General features: G+C 43.1%; 4 protein-coding genes across 7 annotated transcripts; all 4 read left to right on the forward strand.

The window, feature by feature from the left end:
• Positions 1-706: 706 nt before the first annotated feature.
• On the forward strand, positions 707-4,835 carry anapc13 (anaphase promoting complex subunit 13). 2 transcript variants are annotated; one of them, XR_008953345.1, is made up of 3 exons: positions 709-971; positions 1,342-3,203; positions 4,037-4,835. XR_008953345.1 is itself a non-coding variant. In XM_057052466.1 (2 exons), exons 1-2 carry the CDS (start codon positions 873-875, stop codon positions 1,465-1,467), a joined length of 225 nt encoding a protein of 74 aa, XP_056908446.1. In that variant the 5' UTR covers positions 707-872; the 3' UTR covers positions 1,468-2,075. The 2 variants fall into 2 exon arrangements, 1 of the variants encoding a protein (XP_056908446.1); XM_057052466.1 differs by lacking the exon at positions 4,037-4,835 and having other exon boundaries at positions 707-971; positions 1,342-2,075.
• A 2,124-nt stretch (positions 4,836-6,959) lies between these two features.
• On the forward strand, positions 6,960-7,766 carry mt2 (metallothionein 2). Its single transcript, XM_057052468.1, has 3 exons — positions 6,960-7,211; positions 7,289-7,354; positions 7,577-7,766. Exons 1-3 carry the CDS (start codon positions 7,187-7,189, stop codon positions 7,666-7,668), a joined length of 183 nt encoding a protein of 60 aa, XP_056908448.1. The 5' UTR covers positions 6,960-7,186; the 3' UTR covers positions 7,669-7,766.
• A 384-nt stretch (positions 7,767-8,150) lies between these two features.
• On the forward strand, positions 8,151-9,197 carry steep1 (STING1 ER exit protein 1). The gene has a single exon (XM_057052449.1). It carries the CDS (start codon positions 8,264-8,266, stop codon positions 8,939-8,941), a length of 678 nt encoding a protein of 225 aa, XP_056908429.1. The 5' UTR covers positions 8,151-8,263; the 3' UTR covers positions 8,942-9,197.
• Positions 9,198-11,260: 2,063 nt separating this feature from the next.
• nup93 (nucleoporin 93) lies at positions 11,261-27,239 on the forward strand. Of its 3 annotated transcripts, none has more exons than XM_057052312.1 (22): positions 11,261-11,418; positions 12,100-12,284; positions 12,678-12,795; positions 18,324-18,386; positions 19,511-19,639; positions 20,003-20,077; positions 20,604-20,696; positions 20,781-20,920; positions 21,021-21,153; positions 21,523-21,686; positions 21,768-21,933; positions 22,136-22,229; positions 23,409-23,600; positions 23,681-23,807; positions 23,891-23,963; positions 24,045-24,089; positions 24,200-24,316; positions 24,412-24,530; positions 24,605-24,722; positions 24,829-24,912; positions 24,995-25,123; positions 25,841-27,239. In XM_057052312.1, the coding sequence occupies exons 2-22, from the start codon at positions 12,106-12,108 to the stop codon at positions 25,949-25,951; spliced, it is 2,469 nt and encodes an 822-aa protein (XP_056908292.1). In that variant the 5' UTR covers positions 11,261-11,418; positions 12,100-12,105; the 3' UTR covers positions 25,952-27,239. The 3 variants fall into 3 exon arrangements, with proteins under 3 accessions (XP_056908292.1, XP_056908294.1, XP_056908295.1); XM_057052314.1 differs by having other exon boundaries at positions 25,844-27,239; XM_057052315.1 differs by lacking the exons at positions 11,261-11,418; positions 12,100-12,284; positions 12,678-12,795 and adding an exon at positions 15,636-15,930.
• Positions 27,240-27,260: the final 21 nt, after the last annotated feature.

The following is a 27,260-nucleotide window of genomic DNA, read 5'->3' on the forward strand; positions in this document are numbered from 1 at the left end:
TCCACATTACTTTCCATGTGTTCTTGGGTGGCCTGTTAAAATATATAAATAAGGTTGTCCAATAGTTTCTGATTTTTGAAGACATTGACTGAATCAGGTTTCAGTGCTTTAACCACCATTGCACATTAACATATGAAATGGCAATGTTTTGAAGAGTACAAATGTTTTTCTCTATATTACAACACAAACGAAGTATATAACGGATTCTTCTTTGTTCTTGAACTGAATGTGTAACATGGTCAAGGTAAGCTATCAACATGAGAAACATTACTTCGCCCCATACCTTCAATTGTCCAGATAGGATCATTAAAAACAAAAATATTTTCAAAAAGCTAGAATCGATTTGTGCAAAGAAAACCACTGCAAATTTGGAAGGGTGCCTGCTGTTATCTTCCCTTTCTTTTGGTATGTCGGACGTCCTGTTTGAAAGAGGTAACCATAGAAACCGTCATGCCATTCGCTCAGTGGCAACGTGTATAAACACAGAACAAGCAGAATTTCTTTTAGACGGCGATTAGTACATACGGGATATATGCATTCACAGCGATATTTATGTTGTCTTTTTTTCAAACTATGTATATACGGGTTTTTATCTTCCATTTCTGTGTAACTCCAATCGTTTTGAAAGTTATTATTAGAACTAAAATTTGTGTATGTATTTTCCGCGGATTGTGAACGCATCTTTCAGCCGCGTCTAAATTGTTACGTCATAACCAAGCGCCCTGACGTACAATTTCCGCGCCTGCAGCACGGAAATACGAACCGACATCAAAACAAAACTGTTTTCCTACCTCATTTATCGCTTTTCACAATCTGGACGTGAAGAGCACATGTCAGCACGCTTAAGTGCGTGAGTTAGTGTTGCTCCAAAGATGGACAGTGAAATCCAGCGAGACGGCAGAGTCTTGGACCTCACCGATGATGCCTGGAGGGAGGACAGACTTCCCTATGAAGACGTTACCATTCCTCTGGTAAATCTGCAGACTGAATAAAGTTAAAGTGCATACGTTTATTTACTATATTGTATGTAAATATGTTGCGAGCTAAAAGGAAAATGGGTAAGATTCTAAGAAAAACAACGCAGCTCCATCAGATTTTTTCCACATCGTCCTATGGTTCAGACGCAGCATATAAATATCTTACAGGAAAAGACTTGGTTTTATTTTAAACATAATCATTTAATGTTATATTATAAAGGAGTCACTTTAATTATTCTACTTTAGGCAGGGTAATTGATATGTCATTAAAACCGTAAATATCTGAACCCAAATAAAAACTGTTACTGAATGTTTTGATCCACAGTTATTCTTTTTCTAAAGTTTATAATTTTTTTTCAAACAGAATGAACTACCTGAGGCTGAGCAAGATAATGGAGGATCCACAGAGTCTGTAAAAGAGCAGGAGATGAAGTGGACAGACCTCGCCCTGCAGAGTCTGCATGAAAACACACCAAGCTCTGGAAACTGAAAGACTGCTCTGTCATAGACCTTGAGCAGGAAAAACACATGTACACAACAACTAAACTTCTATTTTGTTATGCGTTTTGATAAAACAGTTTTCAGTTAGAATATTCATGCATTGCTATCATTATAAAATCTCAACGCCTTGTTTTCGTATTTGTATGTAAAACAACACGCCCACATAGTATTTGGTTTTAGTTTTACATTCAATACGTTTCAAATACAGCTCAGAGAAAACACACAATAATGCCGACTGTGTTGAAATCTGAGCATTGTGTTGATAAATCGTGTGTTCTTCTTCCTACTGTTATATTATTAGGGTTACCACAATTGCATGTCAATTTCGGATGTTCAGAATTACTGCGGTACCTTCTTTGAAAAGCAGCGCTTGCACATTGTAACATCTTGATACTTTTGTAGCTGATGGTCAGAACATGGGGGGGAGAGCGATAGATTTTTTGAAGAAAAAAAAGAAACCACCCAAAGAAGGGAATTGATAGAAACAAAGTGATTTTTGCAGACTACAGGAAGGAGTGTTTGTTTCTCAGACACATTTGCTTTATGCACTGTCTTAATATAATGTTGTGATTGACTTATAAATTGTAATATTTTAAATGTTTACACAATTCTCCTGTTTTTCACCAAGTCACACAGCTACTCAATAGTCTTGCAGCTTGTTCAGCAAGAACCAATACTGAAATGTGTGTAATGTGGAAGATACATGAACAGCATCATATGCTATTTAGCTAAAACTGCAACTATGTTTGTCTTCTTCACTGCTCATCCCATTGGACTCAAGTCACATATGCATAAATAATTTTTTAGTTATTTCTAATATGCAATTCTAATATGGTAATTCTGCGGTATTAAAAATCTGTCCAACTTCAAAACCCAGAAGTCACAACAAACCAAGTATTCAAGTGGAAAGGTGTTTATTTCAACAGTAAAATTAGATTTTTACAAACATTTGAAAATGAGAGGACACATCACAAGGTCAGTGCATGATTGATGCTGCAGACTCCTCACTGGCAGCAGCTGGTGTCACATGTCTTCCCCTTGCACACGCAGCCAGAGGCGCACTTGCTGCAGCCAGATGGGCAGCATGAGCAGCAGCCTATTATGAGGAGATAAACCAGTCAGCAAACACAACACTTATTTTGAAGAGGTCTTCAAGGTCACATGGCCATGCGGGGATTATTCCGTCAAGATCTTTAGACCTCAATCCAAAGACGATCACAAATCACAATAATTTGACTAATTAATATATGGACTTACTCTTCTTGCAGGTGGTGCAGGAACAGTTTTTGCAAGCGCAGGATCCTCCGCAGTTGCAGCTTCCAGCTAGAAACCAAAATCGCATCAGTTCAATGTTTATTCGTGCCAAACTAGCTCCAAATAATTAAATGTATAAATACAATGAAATAAACCTACTCTTTGAGCAGTCACAAGGGTCCATTGCTGTTCTGTAAGTATCTGCAGGTTCTTCGTCAGAAGCTGTCGGCGTCTATCCTCTCGGATGTGTTTGTGCTGTTTTGAATGGAGGAGGCGGATCTTTTATAGCGTTCAGGAGAACCAGGACCGGGTGCAAAACGCGCATGATCACGCTCACGCTGTAGTGAATGATTGTGTGTGCACACGATCATGGGCGACCGCACAATAACCGGGGCACGGAAATACATGCCATAATAAAATGAGAATGCTTTATCTGCCAGTTATGCAATCATAACCCCGTTTGTCCTCCAGGTGGGTGCAAACCGGGACTAACTGAAAGTGGAAACGTGATTAAATTAACAAACTTCGGTGTCTTTATATTACAACGTCTATAACCCTGTTTTTTCTAGAGGCTACTTTGATACCAAATGGAAAGTGGAAAAAATGAAATGAAAGTGGATAATATTTAATTAAAAATGATATTCGTGCTAAACAGACATATAATTTTCTATTTCTCTCCTCAATATACACGTAAATAACGTGTTTCGGTCTTGTTTGCACACGGTACACACGCCTCCGAGCTGCTCTGCACGCGGCCCTTCCACACGAACCAATTGGAACGCGCTGCATTTACGTGCCGTGCGCTGCGGGAAATACCGCCACTTTCTGTGCGTCACAATTAGATACAATAGTAAAACATCTTTAGTTGGCATATAACTACATTTACATCGTCTACGATTAGATCAGTAAGATAACTCCTACTTGACTAGTCTCTAAAATAAATGACAGGTAAACCCACGTCCCGTTTTAAAGCGATTATAGTCTAAAAAACGAGTCTGGTAGAAAAATAGATGTTCAGGCATTAAATGGCTGATATGTCATTGCATATTTTAGTTAAAGTACCGAACCTAATAAGTAATTCCTATCTTAAAAACCACCGTCTCACACGTATGAACTTGTTCATTCATCACTGTCCCCTTTTTGCGCTCGTCACGCTTCTTTGTTGTTGCGTTCGTGTGTAACTGCTGAGTCATTATAGTCGGTAAAGCGCTGCTAAATGACTAAGCAACATCATCATGTTCTTAACATAAGAAAATCTTGTACTTCCTATCTTTTTTAAAACTTTACTTGTTTTTTGCTTTCAGATTGAGTGTGGCGTCAGAGCCAATGCATGTTTAATTACACCCCCCAACAACAGCATTAACAATACCTAATAAATAGTCAATATTGCATTTAGTCTGAGGCTGTAATTAAACAAAAAGTCCAAATATTAACCTTTAAATAGTAGTAGTAATTAAGGACATGTCAGAGTAAATTATTAAATGATGACATTTAGCCCTGGACTACTATTGAAATACATCAAGTGTCCAGTGATATGAAAATCACCTTGTTTCATAACTTTATGACTTTCAATAGAACTTTAAAATCCAAATTTTAATATAGTACACTAAATCATGTAACACATTTACAATTGTGAATTTCTTATCTCATAAATAGGTCTAATAGTTGCATCAGGGAGTAATAACTGATAAGCTGAAGTGTACAACAAGTTTTGTACAAAGAAAACATGCCAGCTGTGTTGTTCTCTCATTAGGAATTGTGATGTATTTTGATAGATCTTGCTGAATCTGCCATAGTTATGGTAAAGTGCACTGTTTGGTGGAAAGACTGAACGTGTAAGCGATCATGTGGTTGTCATATGACACATAAAGTGCTCTGGATGATTGTTTTAGACAAACTGAAAACGTCCTCATAGATATGGTCAGCCTGCAGGCCACGCCATCAAAACTACAAACGTGCACACGTTTTCTGATTGACAGTTTCCTGTATTTTCGTCATTTACCCCGAGAATCTGATTTACTTGACAGAAAATTGCCCCATGTCAAGACTGATCAGAGATATGAATGATAAAATTTCTAGATTGAATGGTAATATCACAATGCTCAGTCAACTCAGGAAGAGGTGATGTTGAATGAGAACCAGATGATGCTGGATATTGACAAAGACAAACCTGGGTATAAAACAGTAAATTTTAAATCAACACCTTGAATGTAGGTCAAACTGTGGCACATATATATTGAATGTTTGAGGTCTTCTGTTGGTCTAATAGTTAGTTAATGGCCTGCACATTTCCACACCAGGTCATTAAGTGGGTCACAAAATGAGTGGAACAATGTGTTTTGTCAACTGGATAAAAATTTGGCTTCAGTGGATTTACAAAGAACTGGCTGCACGTGGAGGCTGTTCTTTGTTTTGGGAAAAAAAATTATAAATTTTCTGTTTCTAATAATGTTTTCTGCGTGTATTTGGACTAATTACCCATATGTTAAAAATGCTCTGATGCTACAACCCCTTTTTATCTTGATATCTAGCAAGAAAAGACTTGCTGGCTTAAAGCTAGATACACAGATATTCAAATAAATCATTATTATATATCAATAAAGATTTTGTTTGCCATAAAAATGTTTGGATTTATTTGGAATGCTCTTTCTCTGCTTTTTCCAGTGTGAGAGAAAATTTTCGTGCACATTACATTACATAATGAAGGAGCTCCGGGAGAATTTTATTCCACATGACAAGTTCTGTCACAAAACACCAGACTGCAGCCTGGAAGAGGCCATCTGTTTTTTTATTTATTAACCTATTTTTAGAAGCAATGGCACCAAAATATCTGCTCTTTTGATAATCGCATTGGGTTAGGCTCAAGTGCAGCACTATTTATTCTCTTCAACATAAAACTATATTTTTTGCAGAATTTGATCAAAAATATCTGGGTTTGTAACAGAAAATCATATCAAGAAACACCTGAGAATTGGACTTAACAGTGACTCAGGTGACTGTCAATAAATTATGTTTAATTTAAGCCACGTTGGTTTGAGATGAGCAAGATCATCAGCATAGAGTGAGACAATTTGTTTCATGCTCTTCATTCATACTGTTCCCAGCGTGACAACCTGACCCTCCTCGATCCCCACGAACAAATGCCTCCAGGACCAGTCCCACTCGTACCCCAGCAGCATCTCTCTCCCATAAACATCCAGACCTGCCCTCACCACATGTTTGTAGATGTGTGTTTGAAGACACTATCTGTAAAGGTAAAGAGATTTTTTTTAGAGCATTTCCAAGAAAATTAATGGATGGACAATCACAGCATTCTATTTCAGGAAATACCAAGTAGGGTGAAAATCTCTTGGGCAGAAACCAGCACCCAACAGTTAGTATGGTATCCATTTCTCCAGAAGCATTAGCAGAGAAAGAATCAGTCCACTAATTTATGAACCTGAATTACACTAAAGAACTCTGACCTGAATGTGACTCTTTATTAGACCGAACTGCAAATAACCAATTGGCCAACTTCTGTTTTGTTATGCAATCAGAACTCTTGTGTAATATATTGTGAGTGTTTTATATGACGTTCCTGATTTCCATGTCAGCACACAAGAAAGTTTTCCATACATAGATTTAACACACAAAGTTGCTTAAATGTAGTTACTGTGGAAAGTAAAGAGACAGTGGTATAAAAATGCAGCAACATTCACAATATTATATACAAAGGAATATAGTATTATGAATGCAAATACACAAGTCAGACTGGCAGAAGGACTGAACTCACTCATCTTTAGCCACCACAAAAGTGGTATTTTATCTGAGTCAGGTAAAGATCACGAGCACAATAAAAATCAAGACTTAGTTCAGAGTTAGTTCGAGTAGGGGATCGGAGCCCTGAGGTTATTCACGGCACACATAGATCAGGTCATCCCAAATAATCCCAATATCTCAGCATAAGATGACACTTTGGCAGAGGTTCACTACAACCCTGAATCCTAACTTATATGACTACATTTGCCAGTTGATGACCAGACCAAAGGGACATTGATATTGCAAATCACACTGTAGTGGCAGATCGCCACTTTTATTAAAATAAAAGGGAAACAATTCTAATTAATATAAAAGTGAACCATTCCTGTGAGGAAAAGGAAATCTCATAGGTTCCGTCAACTGTTGCAATCCCCCCCCTCCCCCCCGCCAAAAAAAGGAGAATTAGGGTAGATAAAATGAATGTGTCATCAAGTGGAAATCTCCAGCATTTTCGGTGGCGCTTCCCACAGCTCGTGTGCACAATCCTCTGTAATCATCTACCGAGCAGCAGCGTGACAGGCGGCTTTTGCACTCGGTCCTGTCGCTTCCAGGACCTATAAAAGATCCGCCTCCTTCCAGCTGAGCAACACGGGCTCATTTGGAGAGAAAGACCAGAACGTCCTCACGAAAGAAAAACAGACATTCGCTCAACAACAATGGACCCCTGTGACTGCTCAAAAAGTAAGTGTTTCTGTCTGAAAGGTTTTGGCGTTTGCTGGTCATTTGGTCCAATTTTAAACGTACGAATTGTTTTCTAGCTGGAAGCTGCAGCTGCGGAGCATCCTGCGCTTGCAAAAACTGCTCCTGCACCACCTGCAAGAAGAGTAAGTGTTTCAGTGTGTGGAGGGATTAATTATCTGCTGCTTTTGGTGCAAAGCGTCAACTTTGTTTTAGTTGAGAAGATCTTTGGACTCCGTCCGTTCTAATCTGCCGGTGTACAGTCCATGTGATTCCAATTATCTTCCTTGTCTTTTAATTTTCAGCATTAAAACTGCAGTCTTGTTTGATGGGGGTACTAAAGGCTGTACTGTTATCACTTATTCCAGGTTGCTGTGAATGCTGCCCATCCGGCTGCAGCAAGTGCGCCTCTGGCTGCGTGTGCAAGGGAAAGACGTGCGACACCAGCTGCTGTCAGTGAGGAGTCTGCAGCGTCAACCGTCTACTGACTTTTGAATCAATGCCTACATGACTCTCTTTTGTACTTGTCAAATGTTGAATAAAAGTTCTAATTAACCACGTTGTGTTCCATGATTTGAAGCGTTATAAATGGAGGTCCTTGGTTGGTTCCATTTGGTTCAGAATTCGTACACTGTGTGTGGGTTAATACAGCTGAGTTGAGTTTAACCACCGTGGCTAATAAAGTTTTAAGTAAGTTCGGGAGAGCTAGAACTGAATTTGCATTAAGAATTTTTTTTCGAACCCTTGCATGAAATAACTAGCTCTTATTGCATCCATTTATCTCCATTGGTACCTCTACTTACACTCCGAACATTTAATCTTTGCTTTAAATCGTAATCGATCCACGTGGAAGGAACGGCGGTGATTTATCTATTTATTTTGTGCGTGTACGTTTACTGGCCGGAACCATTTTCTTTGCACGTATAGTGGGGGGAGAGTAACAGTGACGGACACCGGAAATGCGTCATTAATTCGTTAAACAAGTTTGGCTGCGGATTTTCTCAATATGTTTGGTGACAGCGTATGAGCTATAAAGATTTATTTATCGAGTAACCATGCCGAAAGTCGTTTCTAGAAGTGTTGTGTGCTCGGACACTAGAGACAGAGAGGAGTACGACGACGGGGAAAAGCCTCTCCACGTCTATTACTGCCTTTGTGGTCAGATGGTTCTGGTGTTGGACTGCCAGCTGGAGAAGCTGCCCATGAGGCCCCGGGACAAATCCAGAGTAATCGATGGATCCAAACACGCTCACAAGTTCTGCAACGTGGAAGTGGACGAAAACGCCTACATCAAGCGAGCCGAGGGCATCGAGAGGCAATACCGGAAAAAGTGCGGCAAGTGTGGCTTGTTGCTCTTCTATCAGCACCAGGAGAAAAACAACACGGCTTCCTTCGTCGTGGACGGAGCCGTGGTCAAATTCGGCCAAGGCTTCGGCAACACGAGTGTCTACAGTCAGAAGCAGCCGGAGGCCCCCAAGAAGGTCCGAGTGATGATGACCAAACGGACCAAAGACATGGGCAAGTTCAGCTCTGTCACCGTTTCGACCATCGACGAGGAAGAGGAGGAGATCGAAGCCAGAGAGGTGGCAGACTCGTATGCTCAGAACGCCAAGGTGATAGAAAAGCAGCTGGAGAGAAAAGGCATGAGCAAGAGGAGGCTGCAGGAGTTGGCCGAACTGGAGGCAAAGAAGGCGAAGATGAAAGGAACACTTATTGATAACCAGTTCAAGTAGGCCGGCTTCAAAGACACTGATCGGATTAGTCCCGCTGAGACGCTCATGTCATTTACATTTGGATATTTTTGTTGTATCCTCATACAACGATGTTTTTGGTAACTGTCTTGATTTCTAAATTTGACTGCAAAGTCTTTTGTTTTTTACTAATATAAAGGCTAAATCAACCTCTTCAACAATTTCTAAAATGATTGTTCTGCTTGTCCTTTATGCATTTCTCATAATAAATACAATAGTGGAGCTTTTCTTAAAAATATTAAGATTTAAACTTCATGTCAAGGGGCAAAAACAACACACTGTAACCAGTTTAATATGTTCACAGCTCTAACCAAGACAGATTAATCGGTTGGAAAGTATTAGTTAAGGGTGTGTATTCAAGCTTGTGGCAATAAAATAATCTTAGGTTTGTTCAGAATTTCAAGCACAAAATTGATATTAACGGTACATTTTTAATGTCAGATTGATTGAGCATAAAAGAAAGAGGCTCTTAATGTTCATCAAAACACAGGAAAATGTGGTTGGTAAATGTAGTGTCAAATCTTAATTCAAAAAAACAATTCTTAATTCTAAAAAAACATTTTTATTCCACATGACCAGACCTGTCCACAGGCAGCAGACTGCAGAACAGGAGCATCCATCTGGTTGTCATAATATCTACTGGCAGCAGTTTCATCTCATTACATTTACATTTTAGTCAGCTAGCAGACACTTTTGTCCAAAGCACCGTACAGTGAGACACAATCAAGCCACTGTGCAATTGAGACCAATGTGAATAAAATACTACCTTACAGTCCTAAACTACCTGGCACAAGTGCCACTACCAACTAACAGTGCAGAGTTATGGAGGGGGATATGAATAGAGTGGGGATGAGCAGAGGTAGGCGGAGAAAGATAAGTGCTGTTAGAAGAACTGTGTCTTCAAGAGCTTTTGGAGGGAAGAGAAGGTTGCTCTCGCTCTGACAGCTTGGGAAGTTGTTCCACCATTGAAAATAGTCTGGATTGCTGTGCCTGGACAGACAGCTCTACCAGACCTCACAGCGGATGAGGGGAAGCATGAGCTCCAACAAGATTGTTCCAGTAAGAGGGAGCAGATCCAGCTGAAGCTCTGTAGATCAGCACAAGTGAGTTAAACTGAATGTGGGGTGATGTGGGCCTGCACTCTGAACCATGTGTAGGGGCTTCACCACACACGCTGTCACGAGGCAAGCAGGACAACAAAAGATATCAGTGCATTTTCCAGTGTTGTTGGTTACATTTTTGATAAGAGGGTAAGCATCAACCCAGTTGGCAAATCTAGACTTAAGCAAGTTTCTGACAGGCATCAATAACAACTATTGATATTGTTATCATCTTTGTTTAAAGGTGATATTAGGCAAGGCAGTCGGACTTGATCAGGGGACACATCTCAGGTGTTTTTGGAGGGGGGGATAGATGTTTTTCAGAGAAAGAATCAGTCCACTAATTTATGAACCTGAATTACACTAAAGAACTCTGACCTCAATGTGACTCTTTATTAGACCGAACTGGAAATTACCAATTGGCCAACTTCTGTTTTGTTATGCAATCAGAACTCTTGTGTAATATATTGTGAGTGTTTTATATGACGTTCCTGATTTCCATGTCAGCACACAAGAAAGTTTTCCATACATAGATTTAACACACAAAGTTGCTTAAATGTAGTTACTGTGGAAAGTAAAGAGACAGTGGTATAAAAATGCAGCAACATTCACAATATTATATACAAAGGAATATAGTATTATGAATGCAAATACACAAGTCAGACTGGCAGAAGGACTGAACTCACTCATCTTTAGCCACCACAAAAGTGGTATTTTATCTGAGTCAGGTAAAGATCACGAACTTAAAATCAAGACTTAGTTCAGAGTTAGTTCGAGTAGGGGATCGGAGCCCTGAGGTTATTCACGGCACACATAGATCAGGTCATCCCAAATAATCCCAATATCTCAGCATAAGATGACACTTTGGCAGAGGTTCACTACAACCCTGAATCCTAAGTTATATGACTACATTTGCCAGTTGATGACCAGACCAAAGGGACATTGATATTGCAAATCACACTGTAGTGGCAGATCGCCACTTTTATTAAAATAAAAGAGAAACAATTCTACATTAACTACAACTACAGCTACAGCATCAACTACAACTACATTACATAACTACTGTACCCCTCAACGATGAAATAAATACAAAAATAAGATTTAGAAGGTTGCAGTTGAACGATAGTCCTCCAGTCCAGCAGGGGCACCAGCGAACTTAGTCCGCGCTGGAAGAAATACGTAACATCCGGTTGGCGTCGGAGTCTGTCCAATGAGCATCAAGTCCAGAAGTGCCGGGGCAAATAATATACTTTTCTGCATGTTGGACCTGTCGGACAAACGCACGCAGTGAATATAACCCTGCACACACCTCCCAGAGGAATACGCAAAGGGCCATACGGTCACCTTTCTAGACAGAAGGTACGAAACTGTGTATAGAAGTGAGATTATTTCATGTACTGAAATGGCAGCATGCGGTAGAATATTAGCCTTTAGCTATTTAGCCTCCTGGCTAACTCGCCAAGCGCCATTCATTTAGTTAACGAGTGTCGCGCTTTGACAGGGAATGAACTGAAACTATTTAGTTGCATTTTGGAGCGTTTTGTATCTTTATTGCGTAGGAAATTAAACGTAGGAAGGTACTGAGACGGCGGCAGGTGTCATAAGTTCTGTACAAAATAAACTGAATGCGAAGCATAGTGCTCACGTTGACGCTAAGCTAACTGACAGCTGCAGCACCGTAAGAGCGCGCAACAGATGCTTGTTAGAAATGTTAATTAGGTTTTCTTTTGGTTTTGATATGTTTATCCATCACATTCGAACCATATCATACCTTAAATTTGAAGATTTGTAACGCTGGCATAATGCAAGCCAATCAACATCACGGGATTGTAAATGAAGACACAAGGCTCAGATGCCACTTAAATGATATATTTAAAGTTAATCGGGTGTTTTGATCTGAGAAAGATTTTAAACTGTTTATTGTATGTATCTACTGTTATGTTACTTGCATCCAGGTGTTTTGTGCTGCCCTGTACCATATGTGCCAGGGGATCTAACCTGTATATTCCGTGTCTTTCCCCTTTCCTGTCCTCTCTTTAGAAAAGTATGGATGCTGAGGGTTTTGGGGAGCTGCTTCAGCAGGCAGAACAGCTGGCAGCTGAGACAGAAGCTGTGTCAGAACTGCCACATGTGGAGAGGAACCTCCAAGAGATCCAACAGGCAGGGGAGAGGCTGCGATCTCGGACCTTAACGCGCACCTCACAAGATGCAGCAGACGTCAAAGCGTAAGGAAAAGAAACACACACCGACATACACAATAAGGCAGAAGCGGTAGAAGATTGATGGATGGATGATTAACAACAGTACAACTATATATATCAAGTTGTTTTTTTCTGCTGCTCATGGTCCTGCTTAACCATTTAAATCCACTTCAATTTCCTGCAGTTTCTGCTGCATTAATGTGTTCTTTAACTGATGAGGTACATTTATGTTAAACAAATATTTTCTGCATTACAGTTTATTAGCTTTCCTAACCCTCTTTGCCTCTCATGGTCTCTTATCAGTAACTAGTCCTCCTGTGTTAGTAAATCGATTGTGCCCTCTACTGGTCAATAAGAGAAACTGCTGTTCGTGTTGAGTGGGTCCATAATAAAAGTACTCATACTTCTCACTCCCAGGTCCATCCTGCTTGGTTCCCATGGTTTAGACATCTTCCACATTTCTCAGAGGTTGGAAAGTCTGAGTGCTGCTACGACGTTTGAGCCGCTGGAGCCGGTTAAAGACACTGATATTCAAGTAAGGATTATTTATTGGAGCCACTTTGAAGACATGTTGTGTTGTTTTGTTGTTTCCAGCTCTGGTTTTACTGCCACATCTTCTTATAACCCAACTGCAGCTTATGAATAAATGTCGTGAGCGCTAAAGCAAAAGTGGCTCTAGGAAAAGCAGTAGATATACATTCACTGTGACAATCATAATTTTCTAATATTCTGCTATTATGACTAACTAAATCCCAATTAGTCAGTCAATGCCCCAGGCTTTATCCAGCTTAATTTCACAATAATTAGATGACAGCTTAATAACCTGCTCCCCGTGTTACAAGTACAGTGAAGCTCTGAAAAGATTTCTTCCAACATTGCTCATAAAACTGTATTTAAAGCAGGACTTTGCTCACTGATTGACCCAAAATTTGTCAGAAAAGGAGACTTTTGGAGGTGAAGTTCAAACCACCTTCCTAATGGGGAAGAAAGGGGATTTAAGTGACTTGGTTGTTGGTACCAGACGGGCCAGGCTGGTGCAGGTGGTGTGGTGGTGGATGTTTCCTTGGCATCGTACACACGTCCCAGCATACCTAAGTGTGGTGGCTGATCTTGTCCATCCCTTCACGAGCACCGTTTAGCGCCCATCTTCTGATGGCTACTTCCAGCAGGACGCTGCACCATGTCTCATATCTGATGTGCAGCCGACAAATCTGCAGCAACTGTGTTGCTCATTAAAAAGTAATGCAAGTCTGAAGGCAAAAGGGGGGCCCTTTTACGAGCAAGGTGTGCCTAATAAAGGCGTCGGAGGTCAGTGCCAATATTACTATAGCAGGATATATGCATAAAAGATTTGCAGCTAAACGATGGTCATGTAACAATCGCGTGAAGACCATATTACTGTACTTATCTCACTGTTTTTATTTATGTCTGTGATGTTGTAGCTCATATTAGGCCTCACGACTATCCCTGTGTTTTAATTAAAGAAGACATCAAAGTTTAAACATTTTGAAGGTATTTAACTATTGGCTCCACTTTCTATATTAAAGTTCATCACAGTTGAGATAAATGTTGCAATCACAGAAACCGAGCAGCAACAAAATCCTGCAAATCCACAAAAGAAATGCAAAAGAAAGTTTCTGCAGATACAAAAATGCACAACCCCCCCCCCCCCCCAAAAGATACTGCTAGAGAGACAACAGTAGTGCACCAGGTTACTGTAGATGGATGGATAAAGATGAACTTACAAATCCAGGTTTCTAGCTACATAACTACGGAACTCTTCTATAATATTGTAAAAGACTGAAGCCGAGTGTTTAAGAAGACCTGAGGGACGATGCAGCGTTTCGTTCTCCGCCCCAAAAGTTAGCTTACTTGAATCTGGGCATCTGATTGGTCTTTCAAGTCCTTCGGCTTCCCCTAGTGGCCGGGTGCTGCTTCAATGTGGAGTCCATGGGCAGCGTTTCTCTCTCTCTTTCGCGTTAGTTATTTGGGCATTTTTCTGTTTTTGTTTGTTTCATGCGCTTCTGTGTTTGCACCATAATGTCAAGAAATTAAGGACTAAAGTGGGGGATAAAGGATACTGAATACAGCCGGTTATTTTAGTGTTATAGAGAGGTTATAGTTGCATCAACCAGGAGTAAAAATCTGGACAACAGACATTGTTTTCCTTTTTTGTTAAGGTGAATAAAAGGGTAAAAAGCAAATCCGATTCCTGTCGCTGCATCTATTAGAATAAATGTAAGCATTCCCAGAATTAAGGTTTTTCTACAGAAAGTACATTCAGGCCAGCATGGTTTTATTTTGGATGTTGGTACTGATGACACAGCTGGAAGCCAGAAACTGTCGTAAATCACCGCGACAGAAAGTTTGGACCGCAGGAATGAAAGCGAGATCAGTGCTAACAGAAGAATTAGCAGCTGCCATCTTTCTGTCTACGTCCTCACCTTCGCAGTGCCTTTCCCTCTTCCTTTCTCTCATTCTTGCTGCCACTCTCGTGCTCTGCTGGGTTTTCCCTTTGTCCTCACTTTGCATTCATTTCCTTCCTCCTTCCCTCTTTTCCATGAGCACACACACATCACTTGGCAGCTACATACACTCACACACATATCCCTCAGCAGTAATGGCATGCATTCAGTGAATGCACTTGGCTAAGCCCAGAGCATCTGCTAAGATAGATGAACAATAATTGTGCGTGTGTGTGTGTGTGCACGCGCATGTAAAAGAGAGACACACAAGCTCCTTCTGCTGTGTTTGCATGTCTGTATTTATCGATTGCATGCGTGCGCAGCTTTTCCGTGTGGTTTTTGAGCGCAGGTGTATTTCTTGTGCGGGTACCTGCATTTCCATTCCCGCTCATGTGAATCCGGCTACATGCATCTTTGTCAATCAGCCAAGAATTTAAAGGACTGTGGAATAAACTCTTCTGTTGTGCCCACACATACACACACGTACACGCGTGCACGCATGTCTCCAACACCCTTCATTAACTAAACATGACCCTTAAGAGCATGATTAGCCTCATTTCAAGACAGGATGTCGGAAGCCATCAACCAAGGAGGAAAAATCCATTACTATAATTGCATTGAGCTGAAGAAGAGAGGGAGGGAAGAAGGAAGGATGCATAGATGGATTAAAAAAAGGACTAAAATGAGTGGGACTGACAGTGGGAGGGCCACCAGAGATGGTGAAGTGAAAGAGTGGAAAGGCAAGGATGAGGGTTGTGGGGAGGGAGGGAGGGTGCCAGCAGATGGTAGCTACTGATATGCTATATGAATCTATATTTCCGTCTCGTGGATCCCCCCTGTGTCTAAAGGCTCAGTTGGTACATCCCTCCGACAATAAAACCACCTCCATTGAGTCTTGATGTGGCACTTCCCCTCGCTACTCAGGCATCAGAGTTGCCGGCCTGCTTCTGGCACAGAAAGGCTGAAGCCCTCTGCCATGCCATCTCGAAAAGGGCGCAGGGAACACACCCCGGCATGGCGGTCGTCACTGCCGCCCTGCGACTGCAGGAGGAGGGAGAGGCTGACCGGCGACACGGGTCTCCTGTCAAAGCCCAGATACAGACAAAGAAACAAACAGTTTTTTTGGTTTGCTTGTTTTTTTTCCTACTGTTTTTATGTCTCATCCTCTTTTTCATCTGTCAGTGTCAGCCAAGTCCTTAGCATGAGTAAGTATGGAACACACACACACACACTCACACACACCCTCACTGTCTGTCACTATCACCTCTTTTTATCTCCCTCATGTTAACACGGCATCATCTGTGGCAGTATGATGGCCGTGCACATTGCAACATTGATGATTTGGTCCAAAGTGACGCGCGGCGATGTGACGAGCACGTCCTGCAAATTGACATGTGTCTACATTCTATAGATCTTTATGCATATGGGTGGGGTTTCTTGCGATCTCGCTCACACACTCACACACTCGTCTCATTGTCCCTCAAGCCTCCCACTTTACGATGTGGCCTTGTGTCACCCTTTAGCTTGTTTAGTTCACATCCCTTTCGTGCATTATTAAGGTTAATCAGAAAAAGAAGCCTGTGAGTAAACTGGCCATTCTTATGCAATTCCTCGAATGACTGACATTTCTTCCTAACTTTTTTCTGTAAATGTGTTTTTAATGCAGCTAGTCAATTCCACTGATGTTTTATAACTGTAAAATGATCCTAGCTGATTACTTTAATATCTTATATGCAGGCCATTGAGTAGTTTGTGTGTCTGTGAGGATACAATACAGGGGTGGAGCCCACAAAAGGTACATTTTTAAATACGCATAATGCCTTTGATTTACGTGATTTCGTCGAAACCAAAATTTGTGGAGTTTACCTTCTGTCTGACGTCTTCTTAACGTGATGATTATATTTTTATTGTATTCTTTGGAATGAATAAATGCTGAATCATGTGTACAGTTGAACAATGACGTTGCAGGTTTCTGATAGATATAGAAAACGGGAGTGAAGCTCATCCTGCTTTAGTTTTAACTGCTTCCCTTTACCACCGAGGGACCATCTGCAGATTAAAACAGTTACGGGGGAAATTTTCAATATATGTTTGGCACAGAAAAAATGTGGTGTAGGCAAAGTTGGGGGTGCAAACGCACTTGGCAATAAAAAAAATTCTCCAGTTGTATTTCAGCCGAGATGACACAGCAGAGTCCTCCCGTCAGGCCAAATGTAACGAGGCTGGTCCACACCCTTCATATTCCTGAATATATGTGTCTTCTCTCCTTTAATGTGCAGCATTAACAATCCGCCTTGACCGATGACGAAGGCAGTTTCCTGTATGTGACCAAAATGTCTCCAACTTTCCTGTTCTCTTTGTTCTAGTGCAGTTCTCCAGTGAGCATTGACCTTACCTCTTCTCTGGATAGAATAGTTAAATATAGAATTATTCCCAGCCTCTCCCAGGAAAAAGGGAGACGTAGAGAGAGAAAAGAGGGAGGGAGGATGTGAGGAGAAACCAAGGTCCCGAGAAAAAGAAGAGGAGGATTTGGGACCCTCCATCATTCGTTCATTTAATCATATTAAATATTTCCCTTAAGTTAATTAGCACCATGCTAGGGGAACCTTTCTGTTGCAGGATGATGTCATGCAAGTGAAAAATGTTTAATTTCTTCTTTTTAAAGGCCTCTCTCATTTGTGTCAGTCCTCCAGTTTTCCTATGTGTAACAGGGATGTGATTTTTCTGCTACAATAGTGTTACCTGCATGGCTGCTCTAAAAATACAAGGTGCATCACTGACCCATTTATATCCGTAGCAAACTGCTGTCAACAATCCTTCAGCAGTATCAAAGGAATTAGTCTCGCTGCTGCAGGAAAAGTAGGACCCAGAGTGGCTGTTCTGCCTCGCCTCTAAAACAACCAGCAGTTATTATCAATGTAAAGCTGCACGTCTGCAGCAGCTCAACGCACACTCGCAGACCTGGTTGTGCTTTTGCAAATGTATGAAATACGAGCGTTAGGATTAAGCCGCCACTGCTCATATAGGTGGGTCCATCCCATATTCGCTGGTGTATGAGCTGTCCTGCCAGCCAAAGTTACACCTTTGGAAGAGGTTTTCCTGGGGAAAAAATGCATTTTACAAATTTGTTCACGGTTTTTTGGCCTTGCTGTAATTGGGGTGTGGTAGACTTTGCTACATGTGGAATATCTTCATAAGACACGCGCTGTAATATTGTAATATACAGCAGATTACCATCATTAAAAATGACCAGTCTTTTAGGCCTTTTTCTCAAAATATCTTTCCTGCAATTCTGTATATTTGAGATTGTCGTGGGTTTAATACGGTGCCCGTTTAAAAGAAATGACCAAAGTGGGGGTTTGATGCTGAGGCAGCCATGTTGAGATGCCATCAAAATGGAGGCCGATCTCAAAATGGCAAAATAGCAGTTGAGAGTGTGGCAATAAGATGGAGGACACAGGATCCTGTTCTTTTTCCCGCAGAACGAAGAGCGTTGCCGTGACGCGTTCCGTCTCCCTAAAATGTCCACGTAGAGTTTAGGTCTGCTTTGTTTCTTTAAAAGTGATGGCTCTCCCCCTGTCTCTGCTTCTGGCCACAGGGCTTTTTGAAGAACGAGAGGGACAACGCCCTCCTGTCAGCCATCGAGGAGTCTCGTCGCAGGGTCAGTGTGTCCAGTTACTGATTAAAAAAGCAACAGATGGGTGACTAGACCAGATTCAGCTCCTTTCTAAATATCTAAATATCATATAAATGTGTTTTTATATGTGGTTTCCTTCTTGAACAGCAAAGACCTTAATTAGACTCCATAGCCAGACAGGTTTGGCTCTTTGGGCGCGTTGTATTTTTGTAATATGAGATGATTTTAAACACCACAGTTTATGAGCTGCAGTGCATTGTGACTGTTTTTTAAAGTCATTTCTTGCTTCGATCTACAAGTCCTGGTGCAAACCTTCAGGGAATGGTTTTGAAACGGCTTCCCTGATGTGCAGAGTTAATAGGCCCTGCGTTTAATTAGCTGCTGTTCCCATTATCTCTCTGCTCCCCGAGAGGGAAAAAAAAAAAGGACTCTTGCCAGGGTGTAAAACTAAAAGCAGTGCAGTTTAAAAGATGCTGTGTGCATCATGTGAAATATGTGGAGGGGTTTTCATGCATTAAATGCTCATTTTTATCCCATTTAAACCCATATTTTATAGTCGTGTGCTAATCATCTATATATACATTTATATTTGTGGTAGAATTTCAATGTCATTACATCATCAAAGGTTTTGTACAGAGAACGGCACCATTGACTGCTAATGTTTTACCCCGAGGAGACTTTTTTTAATAGATTTGTATCCTTTTTACTGTAGTTTGATGGTGCCAGACATCAGTAGATGTTTTTCTGCTGATGTGCACTTGAGTCTTATAAAATAATTCCGATGACCAATTTAACGAACGTAAGCTGTAGCTGTCACTCAAATCTAACTTTGTATCTCCCCGAGCTGGAGGTCAGAAGATTCAATTATCTGATGTCCCCATTACCTTCCTACTTGTCTCTGTGGAGAGTTAAATTAGACTGCCTTGATTCATATCTGCCAGTCGAGATGAAGCACGTGGAGGATGCTGTGCGATGCCAGTGAATCTTCCTGGTCCACTGGCTGCTGAACTCCAAATACAAATTTGTTAGATTTTATAATCTTCCATCTGCTGACATCAGATGCTGACAGCGTCTGAAGAAACCCCGCAGCCCTAAAACCCCCAGAATTTGGAAGCACGCAGTCATTCACTGGAGACGTTTGTGTTCAGACCTTCCTCTTGGCCGAAGAGTATCACCGCGAGTCCATGCTGGTCCAGTGGGAGCAGGTGAAGCAGAGGGTGTTGCACACGCTCCTGGGAGCCGGAGAGGACGCTTTGGACTTGACTCAAGATTTAGAGGTACACAAGTCACTATTTGATATTTGAAATTTGTTCTGAACCCAATCAAGTCCCTAAATTGGCCTCTAATAAATTGGTTAGTCAGGTTGTGCGCATAATACTGATTTTATTGTGCAATTCAAAATTCTTACAGTTCTAGGAAATACTTTGTGGGCTGAGATGTATGAATACTGCTACTTTTAACTTCTCCCTACGCAACGTCAAAGTCTTTTATTCATCTTGTGGGAGCTAATCCCAGCATGCATTTGGGCTACACCAAAGGAAACCCTCAACCCCCTCAATCCTTTGTCCTGGGACCTAATGCTGATGTTTCCACACCGCTGAATGGAGTTATTTATCGGATTTTCTCTTGTCTTATTGTAGCCCAGCTTTGTGAGTGCGGTTACGGCTCCAGGGAGAAGTGCTCTGGACAGCGTGGAGGTGGCGTATGGACGCCAGGTCAGTGACGATTGTATAAAGCGCCACGTTAAGGAATTTGGAGCATTAAAGCCACAATAAAAGTGAGATTTTTCAACGGTAACTGGACGAGTCTGCACTGAGCTGCAACATTAAAAATGGGGTCACAGAACGACAGGAAGTGGGAGACATCAGCTATATTGATCGACTGGGCGATCGACTGTGTGTGTGTGTGTGTCTCTCTCTCTTTTACCCTGCCTCTCGCTCAGCCTTCCTCTCATCCCGTCTGACCTCGACTTCCTCGACGCATCTGAACCGCGTTACCCGTCTTTCGTCCAACCATGTGTCGTCACATTGCCTGCGGTGTCATCTGCCTTGTTTTTGTCATCCTCTTTGATGATCTTTTAAACGTTTTGATTATTTTTCTCTTATTTTTCCTTGTGAACCACTTTACTCGATGGGCATAGTGTTTGTTTTATCATCGGTCACGTAAAACTTTATCACCAGACTGTGAACAGCTTTTTGCTGCTTTTTTTCCCCCTGATTTTATCACTTTCTTCTACTCCAGATTTACATTTTCAATGAGAAAATCGTAAATGGGCACATTCAGCCAAATCTAGGAGACCTTTGTGCTTCAGTAGCCGAGAGCCTGGATGACAAGGTAAGAACATCTCGTGCTTTACAGCTGCCACCAAAAATCATCGTTTTCCCTTTAATGTCTTTGTAAATGTGTCCTTTTTGTCAGAATGTGTCAGACATGTGGCTGATGGTGAAGCAGATGACAGATGTGCTACTGGTTCCAGCCAAAGACGCCCTTAAAAGTCGCACCTCTGTGGAAATGCAAATGGCCTTTGTTCGACAAGCACTGAGCTGCCTGGAGAACAGGTGAGTGTGCTTAGGTCAATGTTTTTGGATCTAATGGATTTCAGGTGAACCCTGGACTCAGCATCAGGTTCAATGTAAATGCGTCCGTCTCTGTTCTCAGTTATAAAAACTACACCATGGTCACCGTGTTTGGGAACCTCCATCAGGCCCAACTAGGAGGCGTACCGGGAACTTACCAGCTCGTCCGGAGCTTCCTCAACATTAAACTGCCAGGGCCACTGCCGGGCATGCAGGTAACACCAATTTATTAACCACAACCTGCACTCATCTCCCAGCGTCTGTGCCCGGGGACGGGTGTTGATGATGGTATAAGGCTGATTCCATTTTTAGCCCCATTTAAAGGGTGATAACTGTGCATCGCCAGTAAAACTGCCCTAACCCTGAGTAGCCATATGGAATCCATGCCAGTTAATCAAAGGAGGCTCTGAATTTCTTTCAAGCTTTCAGAGCTAATAGATGTCAACAAGGTGCTGACAAATCCAGTCTAAACGTCTTTAAATCTTTCATGCTTTATCAGTCTTATTTATAAAGGAGAAATCTTTTTACGATTTACACTGCGACGACGGCCCCGTTGCTGCATCTAACACCTGTGTTGGTGACAGGACGGGGAGATAGAGGGCCACCCCGTCTGGGCGGTCATCTACTATTGCCTGCGTTGTGGAGATCTGAATGCAGCAATGCAGGTTGTCAACAGAGTGCAGCATCAGCTTGGAGACTTTAAGACCTGGCTCCAGGAGTATATGAACAGTCCCACCCCGGACAGACGGTAAGAAGACCTCGAGTTTTTACCCAAGGACAGTGGTGCTCTCGTGACATTAAGGTTTTCCTCTGGCTTCCCGCCCTGTAGACTTTCACCCAATTCAGAGAACAAACTTCGCCTTCACTACCGCCGTGTGCTGAGGAACAGCGCCGACCCCTATAAGAGGGCCGTCTACTGCCTGATCGGGAAGTGTGACATCAGCGATAATCATGGGGAAATCGCAGACAAGACTGAAGATTACCTCTGGCTTAAGGTACACGGTAGCACCTTGGGCTGCCTCCAAGGGCTGTTTAGTGAGCCGGACCAAAGAAAACAGGCTACACACACAAGCTCGAGGGCGGTTTGTGACCCAAGTCCCCCTTCCAGACAGCCAATTATCTTATGTCTTATCTTAAGTGTTAAGAGTGAATCCGTCCCGGCTCCGACGGCCGTAAATATTTGTTTTGTGTGCGCAGTTGAACCAGGTGTGTTTCGATGATGACGGCAGCAGTTCTCCTCAGGACAGAATGACGCTGCCACAGCTCCAGAAACAGCTGCTGGAGGACTACGGTATGACGTTTGTTTCAAGTTCAGACAAAGAAATCTACACAAACGCCCCCTATTCTTCTATTCTTGAGCTTTGGTCCCCTATTTCAAAACTGGCTCAGCTATAACCAACATACCTGATTCCATCAAGCCAGAAAGGGCAAAACATAAAATTTCCCATGAGGTTACTGGACCTGTTGAGTTATCGGACTAAACGAGTCTGTTTTTCAGCCCTTCAGCACGATCAATTAGAAAGATCTGAGTTTCTCCCCAGGCTCATTTCAGTATAGAGCGAGCGTCCTGGACAGCGCCGTGCGCCCTGTTAAACAAAGAGAGCCACTTAAGGGCATTAGGTCTACACACCCACAGATTTAGAAATGAGTTTTACAGTGTGCTCCCCAGGGTGCTGCCTTCTCCATGGACCCATTCTGCTTTTGTCAGATAAGGCTGCGCTCCTTTTCTCACTCTAACCCTCTGCTCGTTGGCAAGAACCGCCCGAAGCCTTCCTCCCGTCCTCCTCGTCTCCAGACATAACGCCGTCCTCCATCTTGTTTCCCAGCAGGTCGTGCAGTGCGGCGCTTCTCTGCGGTTCCCTCCAACACGCTCAGCACCCTTTCTCTGCTCTCGCCATTTCTTTCTGTCTTGGAAAAACGCCGCTATATTTCATTGATTTTTTATTTTATTTTTCCCTTTTCATGCTCTCCCTTCACATGCGCGTTTGGATTCTTTTATTCCTCGCTCGCACGCGCTGCGGCAGCCCACACTCCTCCTCCTCTTCATCGCTCCTTCCCTCTCTCTTCATCGCTCATGTGCCGTCGCTTTTGAACTAAAGTGCTGTAAGTCTGTGATAAGAATGTGAAATGGCTGACATGGTCCAGCCTGTTTTCCTGCTCAAACTTCCAGCCAGCAAGAGGATTAAGGATTATAATTAAAAAGTAAACTTGATGACTAAGTGCCTGAGCTGCTCAAAATGTTTCCAGATTGTTTCATGTTGGTTTACAGCAGCTGTCAAACAGCGACACGGTCCCACGTATTTTCAGAGCTCAGCCAATTAGTTTATTAAGGCAATAACGCACATCAAGAATGTGATAATTGTGAGTTGATTGAGTTTCTTTAATTTTGTAATAATGTTTTTTTTAGAGCTGTTTGTATATGGGGAAAAACCATGTTGAAAGATTCTAAGGATGGACGTTCTCTTCCCAGGAGAGTCCCATTTCTTGGCCAGCCAGCAGCCCTTCCTGTACTTCCAGGTGTTGTTCCTGACAGCCCAGTTCGAGGCGGCGCTGGCGTTTCTGTTCCGCGTGGAGAGGCTTCGGAGCCACGCCGTACACGTGGCCTTGGTGCTGCACGAGCTGCAGCTGCTGCTGAAGTCGTCCGGCCAAAGCGCTCAGTTGTGTGAGTGCGGCGCGTGTTTTTGAAGGGCGATGACCCCCCCGAAAGAGCACGGTGGTGACACGTTCCTCTCTCCTCTTCAGTGAGCCAGGAGCCCGGCGACCCTCCCATGGTCCGCCGCCTCAACTTCATCCGCCTGCTCATGTTGTACACCCGCAAGTTCGAGTCCACGGATCCACGAGAAGCCCTGCAGTACTTCTACTTTCTACGGTGGGTGGAGTCGGGCAACGTCGGCCGTTGCTGTCGTCATTCCCCCACTAATGTCTCCTTTTGTTGTTTCCACTGTTGTGTAGCAACGAGAAGGACAGCCAGGGGGAAAACATGTTCCTGCGGTGTGTCAGCGAACTCGTCATTGAGAGTCGAGAGGCGAGTGAGGCGCATTTCTTTACGATCGGGGGTCCTGATCGTTGAAGCTAAAGAACGTGTTTGGTTTATTTGTTTTAATAGTTCGACATGCTTTTGGGGAGATTGGAGAAGGACGGCAGCAGGAAGGTAGGAGTGTGTTCAGTGTCTTTTGACTGATGTGTTTTGCCACATGTCTCATCTGTGCAACTCTATAAAGACCTCACCTCCACCTCCCAATGTGATCTTCTCTCCTTCAGCCTGGAGTCATAGACAAGTTTGCTGGTGACACCAGAGCTATAATCAGTAAAGTGGCTCTAGAAGCTGAGAACAAAGGCTTGTTTGAGGAGGCCGTCCGACTGTATGAGCTCGCCAAGGTGAGCAGACCTTTTCCTTTCCATTATCTCTGAACTCATGTCCTCCGCTTTAAGAAAAGAACTCACCGATATCGTCCTCGTTTTCTTCGGAGTAGAACCCAGATAAGGTGTTGGAGTTGATGAACAGGCTTCTGAGTCCAGTCATTGCACAAGTCAGTGCTCCTCAGTCCAATAAGGAGAGGCTAAAGAACGCCGCAGTGGCTATAGCAGAGCGGTAATGTCACACACACACACACACACACACACACACACACGCTAAATCCCAAACGATTTATTCCATTCCTGCAGGTATCGCTGTCAGGGAATAACAGCCGAGAAGTCCATCGACAGCACCTTCTACCTGCTCCTCGACCTGATGACGTTCTTCGACGAGTACCACGCAGGTCACGTGGACAGAGCCTACGACGTGAGTACCGCCGTGGCGATCCAGACGGGCGCCGCGTGCGATCACGACCATACGGGACCACAGAGGCGTCCTTCAAGGAAACACCGCCTCTCTGTGTGTCTTCCAGGTGATGGAGCATCTGAAGCTTCTCCCGCTCAGCCAGGACAGCGTAGGGGAAAGAGTCTCCGCTTTCAGGAACTTCAGCGACGAGGTGAGAACGTTTGAACCTGTTCTCCGAGTTGTCCCTTCACTCCGCGGCTTCAGCTTCACTCCGAATTCCCTGCAACGCGCAGGTACGCCACAACCTGTCTGAAGTGCTGCTGGCCACCATGAACATCCTGTTCACGCAGCACAAGCGGCTGAAGGGAGCGCCGGCGGGCACCCCGGGACGGTCGCAGAGGAGCATGGAGGACAAAGACATGGTGAGACGTGGGATGAGGTATCTTCACACAACGCCTGTAAAAAAAATAAAAAAAAAAAAAGATCAAGTAGAGACAAGTAAGCTGTGAAGGGCGAATGGTTCTTTATATAAGAATAGGAGCCCGGTCGTGTCGGACCAGGCAGCATCTTGGCTTTTAAGGTCTGGACGTGATGTTACAGCTGCCAGGAAGCAAGAAAACCATGTGATGGAAGCCGGCCGTGATACGATTGTTTCCGTTTTAGTTGCTTTAATGGGATTTCACAGATGTTGGTATGTTTCAATGCACACGAGAGGTTTCTAGAGTGAACGACGACACGAGTCATGCCTGTTATATTTATTATTTTAATTCATTCTCCTACCTGTAATTCCCATTTACTTTATTTTTTGACAATATTTTAATTAGACTTGGCATGAAGAATTCACTAATTCTAATTAATGACGCCTGTGTACTTTGGTGTGGATTAGCCCTAATCTCTGATCGTGACCACGCATATTAATAAAATATTACTTTATTTAAAAACCTAACAAAGGTTTGTGTATCGGCCTAAATTCAAATGAATTTTCCTTTTTTGGGGCCACCTTATTTTGCTTTGTAGCCTCTTGAGGCAATGATAATGGTATGTAAATGTGTATTCACACCGTCTCCGTGGAAACGCTTCACAGGTGACAGGAGCCCGATGCTAACGCTCTACCTGCCCTGTTTTTTCCCTCCCTATAGCAGCTCCGGATTCAGGCCAGAGCTCTGATCACCTTCGCCGGGATGATCCCGTACAACATGGCTGGAGACACCAACGCCAGACTGGTGCAGATGGAATTACTGATGAACTGAGAAACACACACACACACACACACACACACACACACACACACACACGACTTCCTCCTCTGTTGTGAACACAACTCATGATAACAGACGCATCCTTTTATCATTTATGTCCCCTTCTGTCATCGTCCATCTGGTTGTGTTTTGTCCTCCATTTTGTTGTTTCGTGTTTGTATTTTTGTTGATTTGGAATAAAAAAAAGAGCTTTTCAGTTGTCCTTAAGTGCTTTATTTTCCTGAAACAATCTCATGTTTTACGCTTATTTGTTGCATGGACAGAACGCCCATCCGTTTTCCAGAGGTCCAACATGGCACCATAACAGTATTTTCATCATTTCCTGCATCTGTCTGAACCGAAACGTCACAAAGTCACTGCAGATTCTGCATTTCTCACTTTAGATCGATTACATCCCACTTCTGTAGGAGGCTCTTGGCGTTGACTCTGGTGTGAATGGTCTCCTATTGAGACTCCTGATCTTCAGCATGAGCCAGTTTCTGTCCGCGCCTCCTCCCAGACGGCCGTTTTGTAACGGCGACAGTTCCTGTCCCCTGGCTCGCTTGTCCTTATGTCTTCTACATAAGTGGAGGATTGTCCTGGTAGCTCTTATTTCTGCTCAAAGACAACCAGGTAGCAGCGGATCTGACTTTGTCCGAGGCGCTTTTTCACCAGACACACGCAGGTCTTTAGAAGCGGGCCTCCGTTATCCCCTCGTGTTGGAGCCCACACTCTCTGTCCCCCCAGGCTGGCCTGAGAGAACACAGATGGACGCCCATTCTGTCTTGGCTCTTCCACATAACTGCAGAGATGTTTGAGTTTGTCCTCGGCCACAGAAGGAACCGAGCCAAGATCCCCTTCAGGGTTGAGATCGGGATTCACCAGAACTGCCTGTACATCTCAGAGTTCTCGCCGAGTGTGTGTGTGTGTGGGGCGAGAGAAGACGTCCCTCTCAGGTGTGTGTGCTGCAGCTGGTGTTGTGAATCAGGCCGATGACAGACACCTCCTATAAGCCGGCTATTTCACAACACCAGGGTGGCACCGCACCACTGCCGACGAGAGCGAGGAGACGCCGCCGCCGCTGGATTTAGTCCTCTTATTTAGGCCGTGGGCCGGGTCGGGTTCGGAGGATCGCTGTGAAGGATCACTGCATGTACGCAGGGAGACAGATTCTCTTGGAAAAGTAAAGAAAAATTAAAGGGAGATGGTTCCTTCAAGTTCTGCTGTTGTTACATTTTGCTCTTGTTCTCTTTCATGTTATTTGTACTTTAAAACTATTAAAGTCTGATTGTTTCCTTTGCGAGACTGTTTCATGCTTCTA

This window comes from Takifugu flavidus, chromosome 13 (genome assembly GCF_003711565.1).
Source record: "Takifugu flavidus isolate HTHZ2018 chromosome 13, ASM371156v2, whole genome shotgun sequence".
Classification (NCBI taxonomy): Eukaryota; Metazoa; Chordata; class Actinopteri; order Tetraodontiformes; family Tetraodontidae; genus Takifugu; species Takifugu flavidus.

Excerpts from the sequence above, each read along its gene's own strand:
- mt2 (XM_057052468.1), top strand. The coding sequence starts at position 7,187 with ATGGACCCCTGTGACTGCTCAAAAA. Across the intron at positions 7,212-7,288 it reads CCCCTGTGACTGCTCAAAAA|CTGGAAGCTGCAGCTGCGGA; the intron begins GTAAGTGTTTCT and ends ATTGTTTTCTAG. Across the intron at positions 7,355-7,576 it reads CTGCACCACCTGCAAGAAGA|GTTGCTGTGAATGCTGCCCA; the intron begins GTAAGTGTTTCA and ends CACTTATTCCAG.
- anapc13 (XM_057052466.1), top strand. The coding sequence starts at position 873 with ATGGACAGTGAAATCCAGCGAGACGGCAGAGTCTTGGACCTCACCGAT. Across the intron at positions 972-1,341 it reads AAGACGTTACCATTCCTCTG|AATGAACTACCTGAGGCTGA; the intron begins GTAAATCTGCAG and ends TTTTTCAAACAG.
- steep1 (XM_057052449.1), top strand. The coding sequence starts at position 8,264 with ATGCCGAAAGTCGTTTCTAGAAGTGTTGTGTGCTCGGACACTAGAGAC.
- nup93 (XM_057052312.1), top strand. The coding sequence starts at position 12,106 with ATGGATGCTGAGGGTTTTGGGGAGCTGCTTCAGCAGGCAGAACAGCTG. Across the intron at positions 20,921-21,020 it reads CTGAGCTGCCTGGAGAACAG|TTATAAAAACTACACCATGG; the intron begins GTGAGTGTGCTT and ends CTCTGTTCTCAG. Across the intron at positions 24,723-24,828 it reads ACGTGGACAGAGCCTACGAC|GTGATGGAGCATCTGAAGCT; the intron begins GTGAGTACCGCC and ends TGTGTCTTCCAG.